This window comes from Carcharhinus amblyrhynchos, unplaced genomic scaffold, assembly GCF_965287045.1.
Source record: "Carcharhinus amblyrhynchos unplaced genomic scaffold, sCarAmb.v2.hapA chromosome_169, whole genome shotgun sequence".
In the NCBI taxonomy this organism is placed as follows: domain Eukaryota; kingdom Metazoa; phylum Chordata; class Chondrichthyes; order Carcharhiniformes; family Carcharhinidae; genus Carcharhinus; species Carcharhinus amblyrhynchos.
Genome location: NW_027649909.1, coordinates 240606 through 257876, shown reverse-complemented (window position 1 = coordinate 257876; position 17271 = coordinate 240606). Strand labels below are relative to the sequence as shown.

General features: G+C 46.9%; 1 protein-coding gene across 3 annotated transcripts in view; it reads right to left on the bottom strand.

Moving 5' to 3' along the window:
* Positions 1–4276: 4276 nt before the first annotated feature.
* The window catches only part of LOC145338777 (1-acyl-sn-glycerol-3-phosphate acyltransferase gamma-like), a 57599-nt gene continuing 44604 nt past the window's right edge, over positions 4277–17271 (bottom strand). For all 3 annotated transcript variants that reach the window (XM_080183170.1, XM_080183169.1, XM_080183171.1), the window contains exons 7-9: positions 14957–15032; positions 13037–13235; positions 4277–8693 (exon numbers count right to left, since the gene is read on the bottom strand). In XM_080183170.1, the coding sequence (XP_080039296.1) occupies positions 8605–8693; positions 13037–13235; positions 14957–15032 (364 nt within the window). In that variant the 3' untranslated portion in view covers positions 4277–8604. The remainder of the gene's footprint in view (positions 8694–13036; positions 13236–14956; positions 15033–17271) is intronic.

The following is a 17271-nucleotide window of genomic DNA, read 5'->3' as shown; positions in this document are numbered from 1 at the left end:
TCATTCACCAGCACCAGCTCAAGTACAGCCTCTCCTCTCGTAGGCTTATCCACGTACTGTGTCAGGAAACCTTCCTGAACACACCTAACAAACTCCTCCCCATCCAAACCCCTTACCCTTGGGATATTCCAATCGATGTTTGGGAAATTGAAGTCTCCCATCACGACAACTCTGTTATTACTACATCTCTCTAGGATCTGTTTCCCTATCTGCACCTCAACTTCCCTGTCCCTATTGGGCGGCCTATAGAAAACACCCAGCAAAGTTATCGACCCTTTGCTGTTCCTAACTTCCACCCACAGAGACTCTGTAGACAGTCCCTCCACGGCATCCTCCTTCTCTGCAGCCGTGACACTGTCCCTGATCAACAGTGCCACTCCACCACCTCTTCTGCCACCCTCCCTGTCCTTCCTGAAGCACCTGAATCCTGGCACCTGAAGTACCCAGTCCTGTTCCTGAGACATCCAAGTCTCCGTAATGGCCACCACATCACATTCCCAAGCAGCAATCCACGCCCTAGCTCATCTACCTTATTTACTACACTCCTGGTGTTAAAATAGATACACTTCAGCCCCTCAGTCTGGACATTACCCTTCTCCACCCCCTGTCTAACCTCCCTCTCATACTGCCTGCGGTCCTCCCCTACCTGGGAGCTAACCTCCTCTGTCCCAGTTTCCCCATCACAATTCCCTCCCCCCATCCTTTCTAGTTTAAAGCCCCCCCAGTAGCCTTAGCCAGTCTTCCCACCAAGATATCAGTCCCCCTGGGATTTAAGTGCCACCCGTCTTTACTGTACAGGTCACACCTACCCCTAAAGAGGTCCCAATGATCTAGGAACCGAAATCCCTGCCCTCTGCTCCAGTCCCTCAGCCACGCATTCAGCCTCCGCCTCATTCCATTCCTTCCCTCATTCTCCTATGGCACTGGCAGCAATCCTGAGATTATTCCCTTCGCTTTCCTCTTCCTCAGCTGCCTACCCAGTTCCTTATAGTCCCTTTTCACGACTGCCTCCCTCTTCTTGCCTACGTCAGTAGTACCTATATGCACTACAACCTCTGGTTCCTCACCCTCCCCTTTCAGGATGTCTGGGACATGCCCAGAGACATCCCGGATCCCAGCTCCAGGGAGACAAACCACCATCCGCGACTCACGTCTACGTCCCCCTCACTGTGGAGTCCCCTATTAGTACTACCTTTCTGCTCTCTTTTTTAATTTTTTGACATACTGGCTCAGCTCCAGAGACCTGGCCACTGCTTCCTCCCTCAGATGAGCTGTTCCCCCCCAGTAGTACTCAGGCAGGAGTACTTATTTTGAAGGGGGACATCCTCCGGTGTACTCTCCATCACCTGAGGTTTCCCCTTCCTAATAGTTACCCATGTGCCCTCTTCCCGTTGCCCTGGTGTGACTACTTGCTGATAGCTCCTGTCAATTATCTCCTCACTCTCTCGAATGAACCGAAGGTCCTCGAGCTGCATTTGCAGCTCCTTAACCTGGTTCCGTAGGGACTGCAGCTCCACACACCGAGCACAGGTGTGGATGTCTGGTAGACCAGGAGCTTCCAAGACCTCCCACATGTTGCACTGGCAACAACATACTGGCCTCACACCCATACTTGCCCCTTTTAGTAACCCAGAGGAAAAAGTAAAAAAAAACTTATAACTTACTTTGCCTCACCCTTATCTCTTTGGCCCTGTGAGCCAACGCCCTTACAGCACACTCAAAAACAAAAACAAACTTACCTGCTCTCAGTCAGAGCCCCTCTCTCTCTTTTTTAGGTTAGTGGAGGAGGGGGGGTTGGGATACTCTACCTATGTAGAGTATCGGGATTCCTCACCGCTCTAATTTATAGTAAGGTTAAAAAAAGACTCTACCCGAGTGTCTTTGCAACTGCTTCCGGTACAAAATTTAAAGAAAAAAAACCTAGTGAAAAGTTAGCTTTAAAAAAAAATCGCTCTACTCACCCACAAGTTCTCCTCTCGCAAATCGCTGCCTCTCTTCAGTGCTCCCAAGGAACAATGAGCTCCCAAAGGTGCTGACTCTCACTGGTATACAGTTCCCGAAGGTGCTGACTCTCACTGGGATACAGTTCCCAAAGGTGCTGACTCTCACTGGTATACAGTTCCCGAAGGTGCTGACTCTCACTGGGATACAGTTCCCGAAGGTGCTGACTCTCACTGGTATACAGTTCCTGAAGGTGCTGACTCTCACTGGTATACAGTTCCCGAAGGTGCTGACTCTCACTGGTATACAGTTCCCGAAGGTGCTGACTCTCACTGGTATACAGTTCCCGAAGGTGCTGACTCTCACTGGGATACAGTTCCTGAAGGTGCTTCCACTGGGGGGCAGTTCCTGACTGGTGTATGATTGGTCTTGGACACCATTACAAATTACACACAGTATGCAGCTTGTGCAGTTTGAGACAGAACGACCATGGCAGAAGAGAAAACTTCACTCAGATACTTCACTCAATTATTCAAAATCAAACTCAATATTCACTCTTTGTGCCATCTGCCCGATTATTAACACTTGGCATCGAACACTTTCAATTTTTCCATCGAAAATGGGTGACACTGGCCAGCATTTATTGCCCATCCCTAATTGCGCTTGAACTGTGCACCTTGCTGGGCCAATTCAGGGGGCAGTTCAGAGTCAGAAGACAGATTTCCTATCACCTTATCCAAGAAAGCACTTGCAGATATCCCACTGAGCAACCTGGCTCCCATTTAAGATTATGGGCACTTGTTCTGGAATCGTCAACCAGATTAGTTTCTCTCTCTTCACCTACTAAATCCTTTAATTTTCAAAAACTTCAATTAAATCACTCTTTAATGGAATGAAAGCAGAGTCTATACAACCTAATCATATTTTAACCCTTTCAGCCCCTGTGAATCTGCTGCATATGCCCTCCAAGGACAGTATATCTTTGAGGCAATGCTCCAGTTGGAGACAGTTACTCTCCACGCGATGCAATCAGAGCTTTAGATAAACTCTGATCATTTGCAGCTGCCTCAAAATCAATAGTTTAAAGGGATGATTTCCCTTCATTTTCATCTTTTACAGCCCATGTGTTTATTGATTTCTGCACATGGGTCCACAAGTCTCCGCTCCTTCAGTTCTCAGCTTCTCACCGTTCAAAAAATATTTGGATGTTGTTTTCTTGGGTTCAAGGTGGATAACCTCAAACTTCACCACACTGGATTGTGTCAGTTTTGTCTCCTCACTTTAATCTATCAAAATCCCTGTGGAAGTTTCTGTTCCTATTTTCACAATTTGCTATGTCACCCAGAGTGGTGATCCTGTGGAATTCACAGGAAGTAGTTGATGCCAAAACATTGAATGTATTCAAGAGGTGGCTGGATATGGCACTTGGGGTGAACGGGATCAAAGGTTATGGGGAGAAAGCAGGATCAGGCTTTTGAGTTGGACGATCAGCCATAATCGTGATGAACGGCACTGCAGGCACAAAGGGCAGAATGGCCTCCTCCTGCTCCTATCTTCTATGTTTCTAGGTCTACGTTTCTAACTTGGTGCCATTGGCAAACTTAAGTACAACTTCATCAAATCATTTATACTGTGAAAAGCTGAGATCCCAATACAAATATGAGGGGAGATCACAAGTTGCATCATGACAACAGGAGTTCATATCCATTATCCTGTTTCCATCTTCTGATATAATTCCCTGCCCAAGCTGTTAGATTGTCTCCAATTCCTTGCACTCGCATTCTTAAGTGGAAGATTACTGAAAGTCTTCTGGAAATCAAAGTAAAGAAATAACATTGGCACTTCCTTATTAACGCTGGCAGTCATCTCAATTAGCCCAACTGTTTGTAAGATGCGCTTTACAAATACTTGCTGGCTCTATATTCGCTGACATTTTCTCAGTTATACTTACTGACCCCAGGAACCAGTTTCAGTCACCTCTTCACAACTGACATTAAGAATAATGGGCCTCTAATTTTTTAATTTGACCCTCCTGTCCTTGTTGAATAATAGGATGACATTGGCAATTTTCCAATTCAATTCTTCAATATCTTACATTTGTAAAAAGCTTTGCCCTTAGCTGCCTGGACCCCACACTCTGGAATTCCCTCCAAACCTGAACAATCATCTTCAAAACTATCTCCTGAAGAAGTTTCTGGTCATCTATCCCAGAGACAGAGAGGAGCAGCTGGTGAGGGAGGATGTGATTTAATGAGGCCATTTCTACAAACTGCCCCCATGACTCGACGTGAAACCGTTCTGTAAACAGCAGCAAATCGGAGACGGGCACAGTGGAGTTGTTTACTTGTTTATTCTGAAATGCAAGATTATAACAGCTCTCAGCCCAGTCCTTTCAAACTGGGGCATGATTCATCCAGTTCAGATGTTTAATCCCTGAAAGTCCTTGTAGACATTTAGCAGAACATGCAAAATGGTGAGAAACAGGCGATCAGGACCACAGCCCAAATGGCAGGAAGACAGACAGGTCCCTGTCCCATTCAAATCAGTATGGAGTAGACAATGCTAAACTCCAATAACACAGCTTCAGATTGTTTAAACACACATCTAAACTTACTAGTAGGTCCTTGACAAAGCCATGATACTGTTATTCAAGACTGTGTAACAGAGGGAAAAACAGACACAAGCATTCAAAGGTCCCGCAGTCAGACAATGCTTCTACCATCATCAATAGCAATGAGCAGCCCCATATCCCATCAGGCAAGCTACTTCCTGCATTTAGGAAGGGTACCCAGGGGCACCGGGTGTATACATCAGTTCATTTATATTGAGTGATTAAATCCCAGGTTCTGACTCCCACAGTCTCAGTGCAGGGTGTAATCAAACACCTCTCCCTGGTGGGGTAAGAAGTCTCGAATAAAGTCTAGCTGCTGTCTGTGTGGAAAAACCCGCACTTCAATCTTTCTATTACACCCTTACGTTAATAGTAATGATTTTTGTGGTAGTTCATTTCAATAAGTGAATATTTCACACATTACAGGTGGGGAATTAATGGAAAAACAGGTCTCTCTCCATAAACAATGTCAAACACTCCCAGGACAGGTACAGCACAGGGTTAGATACAGAGTAAAGCTCCCTCTACACTGTCCCCGTCAAACACTCCCAGGACAGGTACGGCACAGGGTTAGATACAGAGTAAAGCTCCCTCTACACTGTCCCCCATCAAACGCTCCCAGGACAGGTACAGCACGGGGTTAGATACAGAGTAAAGCTCCCTCTACACTGTCCCCCCGTCAAACACTCCCAGGACAGGTACAGCATGGGGTTAGATACAGAGTAAAGCTCCCTCTACACTGTCCCCATCAAACACTCCCAGGACAGGTACAGCACGGGGTTAGATACAGAGTAAAGCTCCCTCTACACTGTCCCCCCGTCAAACACTCCCAGGACAGGTACAGCACGGGGTTAGATACAGAGTAAAGCTCCCTCTACACTGTCCCCATCAAACACTCCCAGGACAGGTACAGCACGGGGTTAGATACAGAGTAAAGCATCACAGTTCTATAGTTTTTGAAATGCTTTTGCTAATCTGGAACGTTTCCCATTTGCTCAGCATTGTTTAGATGATTGTTAGTCAATGTGAAATCACCGGGTATTGTGCTGAAATGAGAGCATTGATCAGAAAGCCATGTGGGGATCACGGCTATCAGTGAGTACTTGACGGAAAGACAAAATGGCTGAGTGCCATACAGCTGCCCCTCCGTGCACGTTCTTATATTAACAAAGCTGAAATTATATCTTATGGAATTATCAATTATGCTGCCTTCATGAAGTGGGGAAACGTACAAATAAAAATCAGATCAATGCCATCGGCTGCAATGAGCAGCCCAGAGCAGCAACATGGTCAGATCACAGGGCTCAGCCCATCAGACTTTCACATTCTTGGTTGTTCACTTCTCCCCACAGGTTACTCCACCCCCCACCCCCCCCCAAAATTTCCAATTCTCATCCCATCAATTCCAACAGTGATGAATTTGCTTCTTGCACAAAACTTGCAGATTGTGTTTACAATTGTGTGGTGTGTAGACGAGGGGATGGTGTGCGGGGGAGGGGGGCACAGGATTACACAAGCACCCTGCGTACTCCCAGTCTAACAGGGGTGAGGTGGTGACAACCCTTTGGATGAAGGGACATCAGCTCTCCCTATGACAAGACCGGAGCTGTTACACGCAGTGAGTTTTGTGAATATAACTGGTGCTGTGGGCCACAGTGGATGTTTTCAGAAGGAGCAAGTCATTATTAATAGTTCTATAAAAATCAGCAACAACTATCAGAATTCCAATCAGAACCAATTCCTGCTGACTCCTCGCCTTCTCTGGGAAAGGTGGAACTGAGTTAAAACACAGCCTTGTACAGTTCCAGCCATTTCCAAAGCTTCATTTAAATTCTGAGCTCCGAGGGATTAGAAGCTGAAATGGAGACCACCCACATAGAAAAAAACATAACACACCAAACTGAGAGGCATGTACACAATGCAGACACAGAGGCACTCTCTCTGTTACTGAACTGTGGTGCACTTCACTCTATAAAAGTGATAAAGACTTTCAATCCATTGAGGAGATTAAGGAACAGAACTTGATTGTCATCTAAAGCCATGATGGGCAGAGATTCCTACCATTTAACATTAGAGGGGGTGAGGGAAGCATTGGTGTGGGATTAAAACCAGGGGGGTGCTCAAAAACCCAAACATGAATTTGCCCAAAGATTAAAAATAAATATTAAACTGCAATTAGTTACTGTTTCCACTCAGTAGCTCACTGCACAATTAACCGTTACTCAGAATCCCAGTATCCAAATCCACAGCTGAAGCTCCACTTTCACACTGGAAATATGAACTGGATATCTGAAATGTAGACGTGGATTTTCTGCTGAATGACGGGGACAGATTTCTCTTGGTCCCAGCTGTGTGTCAGTAACAGCATCTTCTTCATATAGAATGCTGGCTGAGAGATCTGGAGACGAGGTCACATTGCTGTTAGGACTTGAACAAAAACCTGGAAACTTTGGACTGGTTAATTAGAGGGTGGGGGTGAGATGGAGGAAGGGACTCTGTCAAATTCAATCATTCCAGTGTTGCTACAAACACTCAGTCTGAACACATTAAAAATGTGGACTCTGTGCTTTACATCAGTGCAATGCCTGGACTGCAGACTGGAGGCTCCATGTCACGCACAGAGCCCCTCAGATAAGGGGTCCTGAGGCACAGTGCATGACAGAGCCCCTCAGATCAGGGAAGTGGGGGTTCCTGTTACACAGTGCAAATCAGAACCCTTCCCCAGAGCCTCCTCAAACTGGACAGGGATATCTTGAGCCCTGTCTCACTGGGACCTCAACCCATACCACAGACCAATAAAAGCCAATATCAGCTTATTCAGAGCTCAACGTGACGTCAACCCAAGTCCTGTTGAACACATTGGGATCCGGTCCTGGCACAGTTAGCATTGGACAACATGAAGACAGTAAGGAGACTGTGTGTCAGAGACCCCGCAGCTGAAATTACCTTCATAATCTCAGTTACATGGTTTGAAAAAATTGAACTGAGAAGCAGAGACCTCTGCAAGTGAGTCTCGGCTGGAATGTGGGAGTGCGGGGGAGGGGGTGGGACAGTGGATAGAAAGGGAAATCAAAGGAGGGGAGGATGAGATTGGAGGAGGCAGGAGGGAGAGGATGAAAGAGGACAGGGACTTGAGGTTGGTGGGAATGGCTGAGTAAACAGGGATCACTGTCTCTCTCACTCGGAGACAGGTTATTATTGTAAATTCCAAATGGCATTCATAGAGAATCATAGAATCCTACAGTGCAGATGGAGGCCATTCAGCCCATTGAGTCTGCACCAACCACAATCCCACCCAGGCCCTATTCCCATAACCCCATGCATTTACCCTAGCTAGTCCTCCTGACACTAAAGGATGATTTAGAATGGCCAATCCACCTAACCCTCACATCTCTGGAGTGTGGGAGAAAACTGGAGCACCCAGAGGAAACCCATGCAGACACGGAGAGAATGTGCAGACTCCACACAGACAGTGACCCGAGCCGGGAATCGAACCCGGGTCCCTGATGCTGAGAGGCAGCAGCGTTAACCACTGTGCTGTCATGCTGCCTCATTCAGCTCACTCAAGCTTAAATTTAGCCACTGAGCCACAGTGTGTCCTCGATGCCAGTGTTACTGATCCATTAGTGAATAGTTAATGCAGTGACAATTGCTGGCGCTCAGAGTGTGGACAAGTTATAGGATCAGTCTCTTCAGAGCACAAAAATAACCAAAATGGATGTCTGAAGCCTCAGTCATCTGTACTACATTCTGTCAGATCACACCATCTGAGAATGAAGGTGGTGGATGGGGAAAAGAGAGGGGAGTATAGGAGCTGTGGTCGGCATTGGGGGGAGGGTAGGGCAAGTCGGGCAGAGGGAACTCAATGGAATGAATGGCGGGGGGGGGTGGGTGGTGGTCAGCACAGCTGCCCGCTCATAAGTTGATTATAGAGTAGCCAATTATTGTCTCCTGGTCACTGTTAGTTGCCATCAGTAGAGAAGAGCAAAACATTCCTAAAAATTCATAAAGTTATTTCAATAAGCAGCTCAGAAGTCTTTCCAATAATACTTCTACATCCTCTTCTTAAATTCCTGGTTTCCATAACTGGACCCTTTTCCAATCTCTGTCACTCCAATGAGCCTCCGCACACAGAAAGATGCTGCGAAAACAAAGTGAGTTCATGGTGAAATCGGAGAGGGAGCAAGTCTGTTGAGAAACACTCAGTATTAATAACAATTGCAGGGCTACAGAATAAATGCCACGGTCAGAATCATCTGTGTTAACAGACAGAGCTCAGCCAATGAACTAACGCCCTGAAGAGTGTAGAAGGAATCAATTCTGCATCGCACAGCAACCTTCTCCCCCCTCAAATCCTTCCCAATCCTCTGTTGGGAATTATGAATCTTCTTCTACTGTCATTTCATTCAGAACTGCTGCTTCACCGCCAAAGTTCATTCAACTCTCCTGGCCTTGCTGGAGTTTGCACATTCTCCCCGTGTCTACATGGGTTTCCTCTCACAGTCCAAAGATGTGCAGGTTAGGTGGACTGGCCCATGCTAAATTCTCCCTTAGTGTCCAAAGACGTGAAGGTTAGTGGGGATTAGCGAGATAAATATGTGGGGTTATGGGGATAGGACAGGGATAGGGCCTGGGTAAGATGCTCTGTTGGTGAGTCGAAGCAGACCTGATGGGCTGAATGGCCTCCTCCTGCACTGTAGGGATTGTATGGTTTCTATCCCAGGGATCACAATAATTCACTGTGTAAAAGAATGCTTTCTTCACCTCAGTGTTTTTCCAATTATCTTAAATTGATGTCCTCACATAATCTGCATTCAGCCACTGGAAGTATCTCATTTCCTCCGTTAATCTCCTCTTTGCCTGCTGTGGTTCTCCAGTATTTCCACAGAGCGACTGTCACTCAGACCCTGCAACCAGTCCAATTGGTCCGCACCCTCTCAGAATGTGAACATTTCTGCAGCTCAGGTCAAACCTATTTCCAATAATGGGTTTACCATGTCTCTGTTACACTTGACATTTTACTGCACCGAGTTAAATCTGCAACAGCCCACCTAGTTCACTAATCTGCCTACGTTTGCCTGAAGTGTCCCCCTATCATCCTCATTGGCTTCTGAACTCCACAGTGAGGTGAGAGTGACAGCCCTTGACATCAAGGCCACATTCGACCGAGTGTGGCATCAAGGAGCCCTCGCAAAACTGGAATCAATGGGTATCGGGGGGGAAATTCTCCGCCGGTTGTACCTGGTACATAGGAAGATGATTGTAGTGGTTGGAAGTCAATCCTCTCAGCTCCACGACATCTCTGCAGGAGTTCCTCAGGATAGTGTCCTGGACCCAACCATTTTCAGCTGCTTCATCAACGATCTTCCCTCAGTGATAAGGTCACAAGTGGGGATATTCGCTGATGACTGCACAATGTTCAGCACCATTCACCACTTCCCAGATACTGAAGAAGTTTGTGTCCAGCTGCAGCAAGACCCGGACACAGTCAAGTTTGGGCAGATGTCAGCATCATTTGCTACGTCATTTATTGCCCATCTCTAATTGCCCTCAAGCAGCTAGCGGGGCAGCAGCTAGAACTGTGGCCCTTTCAGCAGCCGGTTAACAGCCAATGTTGTACTCTGGGTCTGGAGTCACATGTAGGCCAGGTCGGGTAAGGATGGCAGATTTCCTTCCCGAAGAGACATTAGTGACCCAGGTGCGTTTTTACAACAATCAATTAGGTTCATGATTATTATTCAAGCACATTTTTAATGCCCAATTAATTAATAAGTTGAATTTCAATCCTCAGCTGTTATGATAGGACTGATTTCTCCAGAATATTGGTCTGAGCCTCTTGATTACTATACCACTGCCGTGAGCACCATCTTACCATCCCTACTTTATTCACACCATATAGAATCTGATTGTACAGAGGAAGGCCATTTGGTCCATTGGGTCTGTACTAACTCTCTAATAGACCTTCTTCCCCAGGTCCTACCCCTGCAACTCCACATATTTACCCAATTCTTAACACTTTCTTGGGACACGAAGGGGCAATTTAGCATGGCCAATCCACCTATCCAGCACATCTTTGGACTGTGGAAGGAAACCAGAGCACCCAGAGGAAACCCACTCAAACACGGGGAGAACGTGCAAACTCCACACAGTCACCCAAGACCGGAATTGAACCCAGGTCCCTGGCGCTGTGAGGCAGCAGTGTTAACCACTGTGCCACCCTTAAACCAGCCAATGATCACCGCCAACAAAACAATCAAACCATCACTCTTTGACATTCAATGGCATTATCATCACTGAATTCCCCCACTATCAACATCCTGGGGGTTACCATTGACCAGAAACAGGGTTGGATTAATCATATACATATTGTGGCTTCAGGGCTATTGAATATAAAAGTAGGGATATAAACTTTGGTTAGGCCACAGCCTAACTGGAATTGTGTGTACAGTTCTGGATACAAGGAGCATATAACTGCTCTGGAGAGAGACAGCAGAGGAGAGTTACAGGAATGAATGAAAATTGCAGCAGTGAGGGGGGATTGGATATGTGAGGGATATTTTCCTTACCACAGGAGGCTGAGGGATGACCTCATTGAAGTGTGAATAACTACAAGGGACTAGACAGCGCAGATAGGAAAGACCTGTTTCCCCTAGCCAAGGGGAAGGTGGTTGGTGGAAGGATTAGTGGGGACCTGAGGAAATTCTTTATCACCCAGAGAGTGGTGGCTATCTGGAAGTCACTGCCTGACCTGCTGCTTGAAGCTGAAACACTCAACTCAATTAAAAGGTCCCGGGATCTGCGGCTGAAGCACTGGAACCTGCAAGGCTATGGACTGGGTGCGGGAAAGTGGGATTGAAATGAACACTGGTTTCTTTTGCCTCTTTTTTGGTTGGTGCAGACATGATGGACTGAGTGGCTTCTTTCTACACCGTGCCCTTTCTATGGTTTTAAGAGCAGGTCAGAGGCTGGGAATTCTGTCGCGAATAATTCACCTCCTGACTTCCCAAAGCCATCTACATGACACAAGTCAGGAGTGTGATGGAATACTCCCCACTCGCTTGGACAAGCTTCAACACTTGAGAAGTTTGACACCATTCAGGACTAAGCAGCCCACTTGATTGTCAGCCTATCCATCACTTTAAACATTCACTCCCTCCATCACTGACATAGTGGCATCCATGTACACCATTTACAGGATGCACTGCAATTCGCCAAGGTTCCTTCAACAGCACCTTCCAAACCCATGACCATCTAGAAAGACAAAGGCAGCAGAAACATGGGAATACCATCGCCTGGACATTCCCCTCCAAGCCATTCACCACCCTTGGAAATATATCACTGTTCCTCCTTAACAGCACTACAGGTGTACCTACGCCTCAGAGACAACAGTGGTTCAAGGCGGCAGCTCACCACCATCTTCTCAAGGAGAAATTAGGAGTCTCTTGGCCCCTGTTATTTCCTTCTGTAGTTCCGTTCTGTGCTTTCTGTATTTAGATTGGTTCTTTGCTGAAGCAGGTGCAGTATTTCTCATAGCCTCCTTCTCCCTGTTTCTATTTAAGTTCAGCATTTTCATTGATCCAAGGAATTTGAACTTGGGATGTCTTGCTTTCACCTTGTAGTTGTGACTATCTCCTCCTTGAAGACCTCCCATTGCTCATGTACTGTTTTATCAGCTAATCATTTCTTCTAATCCACATTTTCAAATTCCTTTCCTACACACTGAAATTAACCCTCTTCCAGTTGTTTAATTTTACATTGGATTTGTCCTTTTCTAAACCGAGAATAATGTCCCTCTTTGGTCTCATTGTAAGACAGGATTTCTCAGCCGTCCCATGAAGAGCTATTACTGGATTCCTCCCAGTCTCACTAACACTGACAGGAGAATGGTGGGAACATGAGAAGTTTAAACATTACTGAGAAAAACACTACAGATGCTGGAAAAAATGTATTAATTCGTGGGACATGGTGTTGTTGGTTGGCCAGCATTTATTGCCCATCCCTAGTCGCCCTTGGACTGAGTGTCTTGCTCGGGCGTTTCAGAAGGCAACTGAGAGTCAACCACATTGTGGCTCTGGAGTCACATGTAAGCCAGACCGAGTAAGGATAGATTTCCTTTCCTAAAGGACATTAGTGAACCAGGTGGGTTTTTCCGACAATTGACAATGGTTTCACAGTCATTAGTAGATTCTTAATTCCAGATACTTCTTATTGAATTCTAATTTCACCATCTGCCGTGTCGGGATTCGAGCTGGGTCCCCAGGACATCAGTTCAGTTTCTGGTATAATATTCTAGCGATAATATCACTGGACCATCACCTCCCTGCTCTAATCTAATACCAAACTCAGAAAATGCTGGAAATACTCAGCAGGTCTGGCAGTGTCTGTGGGAAAAGATGTGATCCACCTTAAACTTCAATACAGTTCCTCTCTCCCGTGTGCCTAGTTGGGTGTTTCCAGCATTATCTATCTTTATTATAAAGTTACCTGCTCCGACGAACAGCAGGAATGAACAGATGAGGACTACGGAACCACTGACAAACACGCCAAACACAAAGTTGAAGAGTGGAGTCAGGAGCACAATCACCCAGAACAACCAGTTCAGGAAAGCCCACGGCCGACGTCGAGGCTGGACAGCCTGCCCGGGGAAGGTGCCCTCCTTAGCATACTGCTCCTGGAGCGCGTCCTGCGGTAGAGAGAAAAATACACTCCTGTTCAATATGTTTCTGCCTGAGAAATATTCAGGGTAAGGGGCAGAGCTTGAAAAACTAGCATCTGGAATAAGTGAATGTTGGGGCCAATACTGTAAGGTAATAAAAGTAACATAAAATAGATTAGTTAATGCAAGAGAACTAAAGTTAAGGCATGGCAAGGCAGCTTAGTCGAGCAGAATTCATGTCCTGTACTGTGTGAGAAGTCATGGACGTTACCAGTATCCTTAGCAACCTTTTTTTTAAAACAGGAAGTGTTGCCAGCTCCAGAAGCTCGAGCTCCGGGTTTCAGAACGCAATAGTGATTGGAGTCACTGTGATGCTTCCACGAGGCTGAAAGAGATCAGGAGAGGAAGAGGGAGAGGGCTGAGTTCAGGTGGGGATGCTGGGGTGGAAATGACAGGGAGATTGAAATTGGGAACCATTTGTTACTTTCTGGTGCTCTGTCACCTGATGAAATGGTTCAGAAAAACATAGTTAAAGAGAAGTGAAAACCACATTGAGGTTCCAAGGTGTGAGTGCTCCTTTTAGATTCAGAGTATTCAATAGCAGGCCCTCAGGGCCAGCAGCCAGGAAATCAAGAAGTTGGCTCCATTTAAAATATCAGCTGACACAATGACCTTGTACTGACTTTACAAAGGACAGCACTTACAAAAGTACTGACAAAGAGGCCTAGCAAACCCCTTTTAGACAGTGATCTTCACTACACTGGGCTAATTATCCATCATAAACATAGCAGCACTGAATATATACCAGTGAGAGTCAGTATGTGTGTGTGGGAGCCGTACCCCAGTGAGAGTCTGTGTGTGTGTGTGTGGGACCCGTACCCCAGTGAGAGTCAGTGTGTGTGGGACCCGTACCCCAGTGAGAGTCAGTGTGTGTGGGAGCCGTACCCCAGTGAGAGTCAGTGTGTGTGGGAGCCGTAACCCAGTGAGAGTCAGTGTGTGTGTGTGTGTGTGTGTGTGTGTGTGTGTGTGGGGGAGCCGTACCCCAGTGAGAGTCAGTGTGTGTTTGTGTGTGTGTGTGTGTGTGGGACCCGAACCCCAGTGAGAGTCAGTGTGTGTGGGAGCCGTAACCCAGTGAGAGTCAGTGTGTGTGGGAGCCGTAACCCAGTGAGAGTCAGTGTGTGTGGGAGCCGTACCCCAGTGAGAGTCAGTGTGTGTGTGGGACCTGTACCCCAGGGAGAGTCGGTGTGTGTGGGACCCGTACCCCAGTGAGAGTCAGTGTGTGTGGGACCAGTACCCCAGGGAGAGTCAGTGTGTGTGGGACCCGTACCCCAGTGAGAGTCAGTGTGTGTGGGACCCGTACCCCAGTGAGAGTCAGTGTGTGTGTGGGACCTGTACCCCAGGGAGAGTCGGTGTGTGTGGGACCCGTACCCCAGTGAGAGTCAGTGTGTGTGTGGGACCCGTACCCCAGTGAGAGTCAGTGTGTGTGTGGGACCCGTACCCCAGTGAGAGTCAGTGTGTGTGTGGGACCCGTACCCCAGTGAGAGTCAGTGTGTGTGTGGGACCTGTACCCCAGGGAGAGTCGGTGTGTGTGGGACCCGTACCCCAGTGAGAGTCAGCATGTGTGGAACCAGTGAGAAGAATGGATGTAACAAACAAAAAATGGAGCTATCGCCTCAGTTACAGAACCGATATTTCTCCTCATCTCAGAATGGATTATGAAGGGAACGGAAACCTCGATCTGATATTACCTTTTCCTGGTACAGTCTATGGAGCCAAGCTGAACACTCCTTCTCATCTTCAGGAATATCTTCCATAGGAAACCTCCTGTCAAAGAAACCGCAATATCTGAAAGCTGCCTGGAAAGTTCTAACCAATATTCTCAAATTGAAGCAATTAACCGTACATTTCATCTGCGGTGCACACTGTGGACTCACACATCATGAACATCACACACGGGTACACACACTCCCTCAGAGGGACACGCACACGGGTACACACACTCCCTCAGATGGACACGCACACGGGTACACACACTCCCTCAGAGGGACACGCACACGGGTACACACACTCCCTCAGAGGGACACGCACACTGGTACACACAGCCCCTCACAAGGGCACAAACCTGCGTACACAGCCCCCCTACTTCAGGGGAGACACACCACCTCAGAGACACACACTGGGGCGGGAGGGATTGCACATTGTGCACACATATCACAGGAACACACTATTGTACACATCCCCCTCAGACAGACAAACTCACATACATGCACACAACGCCCCCCCCCCCCCCCCACCACCACACACACACACACAGACACACAGTCAGGTACATAAGCCCTCAGAGATCCACATTCTGGAATGTGCATCCCCAGAGATACACACACTGATACACACGACCCCTCCTCACGTACACACATACACGCTGGTATACATGCTCCCACAGAGTTAAAGTTCTGTCGATGTAGAGATATACTGCACAGAAACAGGCCCTTTGGCCCAATCTGCCCTTGCCGACCAGGGTTCCTAAACTGCACTACTTCTATTTGGGTTTGGCCCATATCCCTCTAAACCTTTCCCATCCGTGTACCTGTCCAAATGTCTTTTAAATGTGGTAATTGTACCTGTCTCTACCACCTCCTCTGGCAGCTCATTCCATACATGCACCATCCTCTGTGTGAAAAGTTGCCCATTGGGTCCCTTTTAAATCTCTCCCTTATTACTTTAAACCTCTGTCCTTTAGTTTTGGACTCATCTATCCTGGGGAAAAGAGGTTGGCTATGTACCTTATCTATTCCCCTCATTATTTTGTAGACCACTATGAGGTCACCCCTCATCCATAGAACCACAGAACACTACAGCACAGAAACACACCTTTCTTGTCTGTGCCGAACCATTTTTCTGCCTAGTCCCACTGACCTGCACCATATCCCTCCACACCCCTCTCATCCATGTACCCGTCCAAGCTTTTCTTAAAAGTGACCCTGCTTTCACCACTTCATCTGGCAGCTCATTCCACACTCCCACCACTCTGTGTGAAGAAGCCCCCCCAGTATTCCCTTTAAACTTTACTCCTTTCACCCTTAACCCATGTCCTCTGGTTTTTTTCCTCCCCTAGCCTCAGTGGAAAAAGCCTGCTTGCATTCACTCTGTCTATACCCATCATAATTTTATACACCTCTATCAAATCTCCCCTCATTCTTCTACGCTCCACGGAATAAAGTCCTAACCTAGCGAACCTTCCTCTGTAACTCAGTTTCCCAAGTCCCGGCAACATCCTTGTAAACCTTCTCTGCACTCTTTCAACCTTACTAATATCCTTCCTGTAATTAGATGACCAAAACCGCACACAATACTCTAAATTCAGCCTCACCAATGTCTTATACAACATCACCATAACATTCCAACTTTTATACTCAATACTTTGATTTATAAAGGCCAGTGTTCCAAAAGCACTCTTGACAACCCTATCTACCTGTGACGCCACTTTTAGGGAATTCTGTACCTGTATTCCCAGATCCCTCTGTTCTATTGCACTCTTCACAGTCCTACCATTTACCTTGTATGTTCTACCTTGGTTTGTCCTTCCAAAGTGCAATACCTCACACTTGTCTGCATTAAACTACATCTGCCATTTTTCAGCCCATTTTTCTAGTTGGCCCAAGTCCCTCTGTAGGCTTTGAAAACCTTCCTCACTGTCCACTACACCTCCAATCTTTGTATCATCAGCAAATTTGCTGATCCAATTTACCACATTATCATCCAGATCATTGATATAGACGACAAACAACAACGGACCCAGCACCGATCCCTGCGGCACATCACTAGTCACAGGCCTCCACTCAGAGAAGCAACCCTCCACTACCACTCTCTGGCTTCTTCCATTGAGCCAGTGTCTAATCCAATTTACTACATCTCCATGTATACCTAGCGACTCAACCTTCTAAACTAACCTCCCATACGGACCTTGTTAAAGGCCTTGCTGAAGTCCATGTAGACAACATCCACCGCCTTCCCTTCATCCACTTTCCTGGTAACCTCCTCGAAAAACTCCAATAGATTGGTT